The following is an 11,283-nucleotide window of genomic DNA, read 5'->3' as shown; positions in this document are numbered from 1 at the left end:
GCTATCTTACCCAGCATTCACAGTGAATCAGAATATGATCTATCCTTACAACAGACTTTGCGCACGCGCATTGTAGATCCAAAGTGCATGCGCAGTGGATGTTGCTGCCGCAGTAGCAGCAGGGCGGTTATATCGGCTCCGGGTTTCCAGGGAAACGGCTTATTCTGGAGGGTAATGCAGGCGGTGGGGTGGATGGGGGGGGCTTCATAAGCACCCAGTGGAGACAGGAGAACCCGAATAATAACTGCTCAGTGCCGCGTTCCAACCATTCGGGGCCGCGACCACAGATGCCTGATTTGGAGGCCCCGAGTTGACGGAGACCATCTTTCTCGGAGCGATGGGCAATAGCGCGCATGCGCGCTGCTCCCTGTCAGCAGGAGGAGAGAATGTTGTGAATTTCTCTCCTGGACTGACAGGGATGGACTTTGGAAACTCCTTTTACAGGGAGTTAGAAGGGGAGGATTTACACACACAAAACTCAACCCAAGAGAAATGTTTCTCACTTAATTTCTATTCTTGACTGACAGTGATGATCTTTTTTTACAGGAAATTTGACGACAAAATTTGAAGGGAAACTCAAACCAGACATCAGATCAAAACCTGCCAGAGTCACTCCATTCATCAGAACCTGATTGTAAGTGTGTCTGTAGAAAAAGATTCAAACATCTGTGTGACTGGAAATACGGAACAATAATGTCATGGAAGGATTTGCAAAAAAAGATGCAATGTTTTAAATTGAGTTGTTTAACTGGGAGCCTGTGTGGGTCAGTGTTTTAAACTTTATTTATTAGTGTCACAAGTAGGCTTAGCCTATATTAACACTGCAAGTTCCTGTAAAATTCCTCTAGTTGTCACACTCCGGCACTTGTTCGGGTCAATGCACCTAACCAGCAAGCCTTCCTGACTGTGGGAGGAAACCCATGCAGACATGGGAAGAATGTGCAGACTCCACACACACAGTCACCCAAGCCATGAATTGAACCCACTGTGAGGCAGCAGTGCTAACCACTGCAGCCCCATGGTGAGGACATGGTGATGGGTGAGTGTGTGGGACTTGATGCAGAGGACAGGGGTTTATATACAGCAACGTTTTTCATGGGTTAAATGAGGGACACTGACAGTCAAGTCTAAAGAAAATAAAGGAATGAATGAAAGTTCTAGAAACCTCAGCTGAGACAGGGATTTAGCGAAACTCAAGTTGGTAATGAATAGATGAGGCTGTCCAGTCAAGTCAGGAGGGAATGCATGAAATTTTCAGAAACAACACTAAGACAGGGCCAGGGTGAGCCATGTTAGGGGGATATGTTATCTACAGGAGGGGTGGAAGGTAACTTATTCCACATTGATTTCTCATCTCACATCTGTCTGTGACCAGAAAGATGTTTTTGATTTGATTCGTCCTTTATAAGCAGTGGCATACGGCCCAATACTTCAAGGCTTACTCCTGCTCGTAATTCATACATCCGTATGTATGTTCACTAATGTCCTTTAGGGAAGGAAATGGGTACGATGGCTATAGAGGGATATGGGCCAAATGCGGGCAATTGGGACTAGCTTAGGGGTTTAAAAAAAGGGGTGGCATGGACAAGTTGGGCCGAAGGGCCTGTTTCCATGCTGTAAACCTCTATGACTCTAAGTGAGAATTAACTTTAGTTTACTCACAGACACTCCAAATGTGGTAACTCAATGTTGCACCATTTGATTTGATTTATTATTGTCACACAAAGTTTATTTATTAGTCACAAGTAGGCTTACATTCAGACTGCGATGAAGGTCCTGTAAAAATCCCCTCGTCGCCACACTCTGGCACCTGTTCAGAGGGAGAATTTTAGCACGGCCAATTAACCTCACCTGCACATCTTTGGACTGTGGGAGGAAACCAGAGCTTCCGGAAGAAACCCATGCAGACACAGGGAGAATATTCAAACTCCACACAGACAGTGAGCCAAGCTGGGAATCGAATCTGGGTCCCCAGTGCTGTGAGGCAGCAGTGCTAACCACTGTGCCACCATGTATTAGTATGAAGTGAAAAGTATTGTTTCTTGCATACCATAGATAGAGGAAGAAAGGAGAGAGTGCAGAATGTTGTGTTACAGTCATAGCTAGGGTGTAGAGAAAGATCAACTTAATGTAAGGTAAGTCCATTCAAAAGTCTGACAGCAGCAGGGAAGAAGCTGTTATTGAGTCGATTGGTACGGGACCTCAGACTTTTGTATCTTTTTCCCGATGGAAGAAGTTGGAAGAGAGAATGTCCGGGGTGTGTGGGGTCATTGATTATACTGGCTGCTTTTCTGAGGTTGCGGTAAGTGTAGACAGAGTCAATGGTTGGGAGGCTGGTTTGCGTGATGGACTAGGCTTCGGTCATGACCCATTGTAGTTTCTTGCGTTCTTGGACAGAGCAGGAACCACGCCAAGCTGTGATACAACCAGAAAGAATGCTTTCTATGGTGTATCTATAAAAGTTGTTGAAAGTCATAACGGACATGCCAAATTTCCTTAGCTTCCTGAGAAAGCAGAGACATTGGTGGGCTTTCGTAATTGTAGCATTGGCATGGAGGGACCGGGACAGGTTGTTGGGATCTGGTCACCTAGAAACTCAGCTCTCGACCATTTCCACTTCATCCCTGTTGATGTAGACAGGGGCATGTTCTCCTTTACGATTCCTGAAGTTGATGACTATCTCCTTCATTTTGTTGACATTGAGGGAGAGATTATTGTCACCAGTTCACCAGATTCTCTGTCTCATTCCTGTCTCTGTCTCATCATTGTTTGAGAAATGACTCACTGCGGTGGTGTCATCAGCAAACATGAAAATCAAGTTGCGGGGGAATTTGGCCACACAGTCATAGGTGTATAAGGAGTATAGTAACGGGCTGAGGACACAGCATTCTGGGGCACCGGTGTTGAGGATGATTGTGGAGGAGGTGTTGTTGCTTATTCTTACTGATTGCAGTCTGTGTGTTCGGAAGTCTTGGATCCAGTCGTAGAGAGAGGAGCTAAGCCCCAGGCCACGGAATTTGGAGATGTGTTTCGTAGGAATAATGGTGTTGAAGGCTGAGCTGTAGTCAATACACAGGAGTCTGAAATAGGTGCTTTGTTATCCAGGTGGTTCCAGGGTTGAGTGCAGGGCCAGGGAGGTGGTGTCTGCTGTGGACCTGTTGTGGCAGTAGTGAACTGTAGTGGATCCAGGCAGTCTGGGAGGCCGGACTGATTTGTGCCATGACTAACCTTTTGAAGCACTTCATAATGATGGATACATTCATACATAGAAGATGGACAGAGAAAGGAAAGATTTACAGTGCAGAGATCACAGAGAACAATTGTGTTTCACATGATCCAGAATCAAAATGTCGCTTTTGGGAGAATGAGGTGTGAGTTTCTTTGTGTCTCCCAGATTGCTCCATTTGTTCAGGGGTCAGAGACACTCACAGATTCAGCTATTTCTCCCATTTTAATAATTTTAGAAATAGCTATGAGGATATCAATACATGTTTTCAAAGAAGTATGCAGTGTGAGGTCCCAGCCCCCTCACCGATGGAAACCCATTCTTGGAGATGGGACAGGTGTGTGGTTGGAAGGGCATCGAGGGGGTGAGACCCAGGGTAATGTTCTGGGAACCGAGGTTCAAATCCTGCCACGGCAGGTGGTGGAATTTACATTTAATAAAAGTTTAAATTTGAAAAGCTAATGATGAGCAAAAAACCATTATTGATTATCATTAAAGCCCATTGGGTTCACTAGTGCTGTTTAGGGAAAAACAAATCTGCCATCTTCACCTGGTCTGGCCTACATGTATCTCCAGATCTGCAATGTGGTTGAATCTTAAATTCCCTCTGATATGACACAGCAAGCCACTCAGTTATACCCAACTGGTACAAAGTTACTAAAAAGGTATGGAAATGGGCAGACCAGGCATAGGCCTTGGCACGGGAAACAGCCTTGTCGACCCTGCAAAGTCAGACTTAGAAAATAAATATTTGAACCTGGTTGTAAACAGCCTGCTTCAGCATCAGAGTGGGATGGTGTCAGTGTCCACGGGGTGGAGTTTGTAGCGTGGACTGAAGACAATTGTTTCATGTTTCTCACTCTTTAAATGGAGGAAACTTCTCCTAATCCAGGACAGGATCTCAGTCCAGTCGCGATGCTGTGTGACTTTGAGGTGATGATGTTCACATTCACCTGTGAACCTGGTCTTTCTAAATGGTGGAGGTTGAGGGTTTGGGAGTTTCTGTCTGGTTGTAGATGTATCCACTCCTTCACCTCTTCTCCTCCCACATCTCTTAATCCCGCCCATCCGCTGCCTCTTCACATTGAAGCTCTGGTCTTGTATAGGTTCAGACTGGCTCAAAGGTTCCCTTCCCTGAAGGACATTAGTGAACCAGTTGGGTTTTTGTGACAATCCATCAGTTTTCTTGGTCTCTTTTTCCCAGTGCCGGCCCCACAAATTACCAGATTCATTCAGCTCAATTTCACAACCTGCCTTTGTGTTTTTGTGGGTTCTCTCTCACTCTCTTTTTTTCTTTTTTAAATCAATTTCACAGCATATTCAAAGGTGAGGATTTGCAGTCGGAAAACTGAAACCAAACATCACATCAGGATCAGACAGAGTCGCCCAATTTATCGTAATATGCGTATCATTGGATTTTGAACATGGAAGGAAAAAGCACCGCTCACAGTGGGGAGAAACTGTACACGTGTTCCGTGTGTGGACGAGGATTCAGCCGTTTATCTGGCCTGTCAAAACATAAATGCAGTCACAACGGAGAGAAATTGTGGAAATGTGAGTATTGTGGCAAGGGATTCAGTTCCCCATCAGAGCTGGAAATTCATCGACGGTGTCACACTGGGGAGAGACCGTTCACCTGCTCCGAGTGTGGGAAGGGATTCACTCAGTTGTCCCACCTGGTGAGACACCAGCGAATTCACACTGGGGAGAGACCATTCACCTGCTCTGTGTGCAAGGTGGGATTCACTCAGTCAGCCCACCTGGTGTCACACCAGCGAGTTCACACTGGGGAGAGACCATTCACCTGCTCCGAGTGCAAAATGGGATTCACTCAGTCAACCCACCTGGTGACACACCAGCGAGTTCACACTGGGGAGAGACCATTCACCTGCTCCGAGTGTGGGAAGAAATTCAGCCGGTCGTTTCACCTTCTGATTCACCAGCGAATTCACTCTGGAGAGAGACCATTCACCTGCTCTGAGTGTGAGAAGGCATTCATTACATCAACAGAACTGTTGACACACCAGCGGATTCACACTGAGGATAACCCGTTCACCTGCTCCAAATGTGGGAAGAAATTCGCTAACTCTTCGAACCTGATCTGCCATCAACGGATTCACACTGACGAGAGACCTTTTAAATGCCCAGACTGTGGAAAGTGCTTTAAAAGTTTTGGGAACTTGATGACCCATCAACGGGTTCACACTCGAGTCCGTTCGGATGCTTTCACTGTGGGACTGAGTTCAGACAATCATCTCCTCTCACTGTAAACCAGCGAGTTCACACTGGGGAGAAACCATTCATCTGCTTCAAGTGTGGGAAAGGATTCAATCAGTCATCCAACGTGCTGACACACCAGTCAGATTGGAGTTTGCTGTTAATCACATCCAGAACTGAACTATATTTATTGGGGTCTGATGTTAACAATATCCAGTGCAGATTTAGATATTAGTATTCTGGATTTAAAAAATTTTAAAAATCAACTTTGTTTTAATTTTTGAATGACTGCATCTTCATTTGGGAGGCTGGGATTATCCCCGTTTCGAGGGAACTAAGGAATAGACCATAAGCCGTAGGAGCAGCATTCGGCCATTCAGCCTTCATTATAACAATGATCTCATTGTGATTCCTGCTGGTCGGGAAATGTGCGATATTAATGCCAGTCTGTCTTTCTTTAATTATCTTCAATCCCAGTCCTCTGGTTACTGACCCGCATCAGTGGAACAGTTTCTCCCGACCTGCTCTATCAAACCACCCGTCCCCACCCCGATAATCTTGAACAGATCCATGAAATCTCCATTTCAGCTTCTTTGTTCCAAAGGGAACAAATTTGGGGGAGGCGATGCCTAATGGTATTATCGATAGACTATTAATCCAGAAACCCAGCTAATGTTCTGGGGACCCGGATTCGAATCCACATTTTGAAAAAGATGAATAGTGTCTGTGGTACCTGCTGGATGTGGTGCAGCACATTTCCCAGGACATTGGAGCAGTAATGAATGAGGCCAGGATGACAGAGTCAAAACAACATTATATTCTTTATGCTTGAAACCTGTCTTAGAATTCTCTTCATTAACTGGACCATCAATGTGAGGGGAATTAGCATCTTCTGTAATTCCAGAACCAAGAGACACTGATTACCCAGGGATGTTGTTCTGTAATTTACACTATCCCCCAGCAGGGCTCTTCACCCAGGCTGACAAGAGGCAGCTCAGTGTTCGTGATTTGTCATTGCTGCTGTTCCAGATGTTGTTCAACGTAGACTCAAGTTTAGAGAAAGGAGTGGAAATGGGTAATCAGAACTCTCACAGTCCCTGGAGGGTAATGGTTACTTAAATTTCTCAAACATTGTGGTTTGTAAAGACACTGTTATTTCATCTCCAGTATTAGTCAGAATGGGCTGTATTCTCCACGTGATAGGGCTGGAATTATCTGTGTGGGTGTGTGTCTATGAATGAAGATGTCTGTCTGGTTGTGGGTGTGTCTCTATGTTTGCCCATTTCTGTGTAAGAGACGGGGAGAGAGAGTGTGTTTGGATCTCTGTGTTTGGATATCTTTATGTGCTGCTCCTTCTTAGGTGGTTTGTCTCAAAGGTTCCTCTCTGGGTGATTTGAACAGAATCATTCAGAGATTCTTCATCCTGGGTGAATCCACAGGCTGACCGTGTGCTGTGTAAAACCTGACATCCACACCACCAGACCCCACTTTTCCTGGAACAACATCAAGTGTTTGCTGCTTTCCTGATCCTTCCTTTTCCCTCCCTTTTCAATTATATCACTTCTCATTGTTGTGAATTTCAGAGAGGACAGACTCATCCCACTGAATGCCCTCCAAGGACAACCGCCTCATCTCAGGAATCAATCCAGTGAAATTTAGTTGCACAAAGACAGTGAGCAAATAGAACAAAGACCAAAAGAGGGAAATAGATAGAGACAAAGACTGTTCGAGTGAAAGAGACTGAGTGAGATTTACAGTCATAGTCATACAGTGCAGAAAACACCCTTCGACCCATCGAGTCTGCACCACCAATAGCTACCACTAACTCCCATGCTAATCCCATTTTCCAGCACTTGTCCCATATCCTTATCTGAATGCTATAATATTTCAAGTGCTCATCCAAATACTTTTTAAAGGTTGTTACGTTTCCAGCCTCCACTACCTTCCCAGGCAGTTTATTCCAGATTCCCACCACCCTCTGATTTTTTTTTTCTCAACTTCCCTCTGAATCTCTTGCCAGGTACCCTAAAACTATGTCCCCTCATGATTGACCTCTCAACCAAGGGTTCTACTCACCCGGTCCATATCCTTCATAATCTTATTCACCACAGTCATGTCCCCCTCAGCCTTTTCTGCTCTAAACACTCTAAACCTATCCAGTCTCCTTATAGCTCAAATGTTCCATCCCAGGCAACATCCTGGTGAATCTCCTCTGTACCCCCTCCAGTGCAATCACATCCTTCCTATAGTGAGGTGACAAGAACTGCACACAATACTCCAGCTGTGGACTAACCAACATTCAGTACAGCTCCAACATTATCTCCTTGTTCTTATACTGTATGCCATGACTGATAAAAGCAAGTGTCTCATATGCCTTCTTATCTATTCTATTCAGCTGCTCTGTTACCTTAAGTGAATAAGTACCCCAAGATCCCCATCTGCTCCTCTGATTTTACCTCGTGTCCTTCCATTCATTCATTATTTCTTTGTCTTGTTACTTATTCCAAAGTGCATTACTTCGCACTTATCAAGATTAAATACCATATTTTTTTTATTAATTTGTGGGACATGGGCGTCGCTCACTGGCCATCCCTAGTTGCCCTTGAGAAGGTGGTGGTGAGCTACCTTCTTGAATCGCTGCAGTATATGTGCTGTGGGTTTACCTACAATGCGGTTCGGGAGGGAATTCCAGGATTTTGACCCAGTGACTGTGAAGGAATGGTGATATATTTCGAAGTCTATCACTGTTCTGCCCATGTGACCAACCCAACTATATCTTGCTGCAACCTACAACAGAGTGGGGTAGACTATAAAAGGACCCTGGGTCTCTGGAATACTCGTCCAGTAACAATCCCACCATGCACATTGGTAGATGTATCAATTTATTTAATAATTTTATATATTAACCCTGTAGTTCTGATCGTAATTGGATGACAAAATACAATTTTGTGTTGAACATTATCTCCTTCCTATGGCGGTCCTCTTACCCAGCATTCGCAGCGAGAGAGAATGTGCCGTATTGTCACAATAGCAGCCGCCTGCGCAGGCGCAGTACCTGATTCTGAGTGGAGCATGCGCTGTGCGGATTCGGACTGGCCCATGCGCAGTGTGGGTGCTGGAGCTGCAGGGAGGCGGGGAAGTGGGTGCAGAGGCTTCAGAAACAGCCAGTGGAGGAGGCCTCAAACCCAGAATAAGGAACCCCCGGGCCCGAGTTTGCACCGACCCGGGGGGTAATTGCAGCACCTCTACAATCGGGGAGGTGGTGGTAATATCAGTGACACAGCCTCATGTTCTGGGGACAGGGGTTCAAGTCCCATCATGGAGCTGGGGGGGTTTAAATAGAATTCACAAAACGCTGGAAAATCTGGAATATAATTTCACTTGAGTAACCATTACAGCTGTGAACAATTTTAAAAACCCATCCTGTTTATTCATGGGAATCTGCTGTCTTTCCATAGACTTGTCAACATGCGATTCAGTCTCTAACTGCCCTCCTCAGGGGCAGGAAATAAATTCTGGTCTTGGCAATAAAACCCACATCACATGAAATAGTGAAGGAGAAACACTGATAGACTTGGGTTAATGGCTGTCATCTTTCTCGGGGGCAGGACACAGGCACGGTTATCACTGTCCCTGTGAGAAAATGTGAATTTCTATCCTGGACTGACATTGATGGATTTTGGAGTCTCCTTTTCCAGAGGGTGAGAAGGGGAGGATTTACACACAGTAAACTCAAACCAAGAGAAATATTTGCTTCAATTTTTAACTTTGGACTTTTTTTTTACAGGATATTAGAAGTGCAGGAGTGGAAGGGAGAAAACTCAAACCAAACATCGCATCAGGATCTGACGCTATCGCCTAAATTAGTGTAATCTGAATATCATTGGGTTTCAAACATGGAAGGGGAAAGCACGGTTAACAGTGGAGAGAAACCGTACACGTGTTCTGTGTGTGGACGAACATTCAGCCGATCATCTGGCCTGTTGAAACATAAATGCAGTCACAACAGGGAGAAACAATGGAAATGTGGAGACTGTGGGAAGAGATTCAGATTTCCATCTGAACTGAAAACTCATCGACACAATCACACTGGAGAGAGACCATTCACCTGCTCTGAGTGTGGGAAGGGATTCACTACCTCATCCATCTTGTTGACACACCGACGAGTTCACACTGGGGAGAGACCGTTCACCTGCTCCAAGTGTGGGATGGGATTCATTTGTTCATCCCATCTGCTGAAACACCGGTGGGTTCACACTGGGGAGAGGCCATTCAACTGTCATGAGTGTGGGAAGGGATTTGCTACCTCATCAATCCTGCTGACACACCAGAGAGTTCACACTAGAGAGAGACCATTCAGATGCTCTGAGTGTGGGAAGGGATTCCCTACCTCTTCTATCCTGCTGAAACACCAGCGAGTTCACATTGGAGAGAGGACGTTCACCTGCTCTGATTGTGGGAAGGGATTCACTGATTCATCCGACCTGCTGAAACACCAGAGAATTCATAATGGGGAGAGGCCATTTATCTGCTTCGAGTGTGGGAAGAGATTCACTCAATCATTCAACCTCCTAAAACACCAGCGAGGTCACACCGGAGAGAGGCCGTTCACCTGCTCTGAGTGTGGTAAGAGATTCAGTCAATCATCCAACCTGGTAAAGCACCAGCAAATTCACACTGGGGACAGGCCATTCACCTGCTCCGTGTGTGGGAAGGGATTCACTCAGTCACCTCACCTGCTGAAACACCAGCGTGTTCACGAGTGACTGCAAGGACCGGATTTTGCTCTTAATCACGTCAAGGTCCTGACTATTTTCATTGGTGTCTGTTTCTGCTGATAAATCCTAGCCCAGTTGGAAGGTTTATATTTTGGGTGGAACTTAAATACACAAGCTTTATGTTCAACACAGTGTGATGAATGCTTTTAATACCTCAAACATGTTAGTTCCATTTGAAGGGCTTCCCCCTCTCCCGTCTCCTCCATCCTCACCTCCAACAAGTGTGAGGAGCTCATGGAGCTTCTTTGTCACCAAGATTGAGACAATCTGATCAGCTGTCTCTGCTCCTTCCCTCTCTTCCATTCGCCCACCGGGCCAAACTGTCTTTAAATTTCCTTCTGGCCTGACTCTTGAACTCATAAATACAAACAGGAAGTGCTGTAAAAACACGTGGGTCTGACAGCACCTCTGGCGAGAGAAACAGATTTAATGTTTTGGGAGGCACGGTAGCACAGTGGTTAGCACTGCTGCTTCACAGCGCCAGGGACCCAGATTTGATTGCCGGCTTGGGTCACTGTCTGTGTGGAGTTTGCACATTCTCCCCGTGTCTGCGTGGGTTTCCTCCAGGTGCTCCGGTTTCCTCCCACATTCTGAAAGACGTGCTGGTTAGACGCATTGACCCGAACAGCTTGTCTGGACTTGCAGAATCTCACTGGCTGTCCTGTCTGGAGACAATACACATCTCTTTAACGTGTGCTTAATGCTCCCTCCATTCACATTGTTTGTACCTTTAAGACTTGATGATCTGTAAAGACTGCATTCCAATCATTATTCTGTAAATTGAGTTTGTGTCTCTGTATACCCTATTAGTGAGCATTTCTCCACTCCACCTGACGAAGGGGCAGCGCTCCAAAAGCTAGTGGCATTTGCGACCAAATAAACCTGTTGGACTTTAACCTGGTGTTGTTAAACTTCTTACTGTGTTTACCCCAGTCAACGCCGGCATCTCCACATCATGGATTCAGTTCTCCAGCTCCTGTCTGCAGACTGACAATAAAACCAATGGCTCTTATTGGGGGTGTTGGGGCCTCCAGCGGGTGTTTGTGAATCCTCCCCGCCCAC

At 45.7% G+C, this 11,283-nt stretch overlaps 3 protein-coding genes across 3 annotated transcripts in view; 2 read left to right on the top strand and 1 right to left on the bottom strand.

Moving 5' to 3' along the window:
- Window positions 1-11,283, bottom strand: part of LOC144485652 (uncharacterized) — a 71,063-nt gene that overhangs the window by 8,412 nt on the left and 51,368 nt on the right. The window lies entirely within an intron of this gene.
- Window positions 1-11,283, top strand: part of LOC144485689 (uncharacterized) — a 259,005-nt gene that overhangs the window by 231,790 nt on the left and 15,932 nt on the right. The gene's annotated exons all lie outside the window — the stretch shown is intronic.
- Window positions 97-11,086, top strand: LOC144485692 (uncharacterized). Its single transcript, XM_078203807.1, has 4 exons — window positions 97-171; window positions 547-634; window positions 4,542-5,366; window positions 9,552-11,086. Exons 3-4 carry the CDS (start codon window positions 4,651-4,653, stop codon window positions 10,207-10,209), a joined length of 1,374 nt encoding a protein of 457 aa, XP_078059933.1. The 5' UTR covers window positions 97-171; window positions 547-634; window positions 4,542-4,650; the 3' UTR covers window positions 10,210-11,086.

Source organism: Mustelus asterias, unplaced genomic scaffold (assembly GCF_964213995.1).
Source record: "Mustelus asterias unplaced genomic scaffold, sMusAst1.hap1.1 HAP1_SCAFFOLD_210, whole genome shotgun sequence".
Lineage (NCBI taxonomy): Eukaryota > Metazoa > Chordata > Chondrichthyes > Carcharhiniformes > Triakidae > Mustelus > Mustelus asterias.
This window is presented reverse-complemented; position numbering and strand designations above follow the sequence as displayed.

Coding starts and splice junctions, on each gene's coding strand:
- LOC144485692 (XM_078203807.1), top strand. CDS start 4,651: ATGGAAGGAAAAAGCACCGCTCACAGTGGGGAGAAACTGTACACGTGT. Junction 5,367..9,551: donor ACTGACGAGAGACCTTTTAA/ATGCCCAGACTG, acceptor GAGACCATTCAC/CTGCTCTGAGTGTGGGAAGG.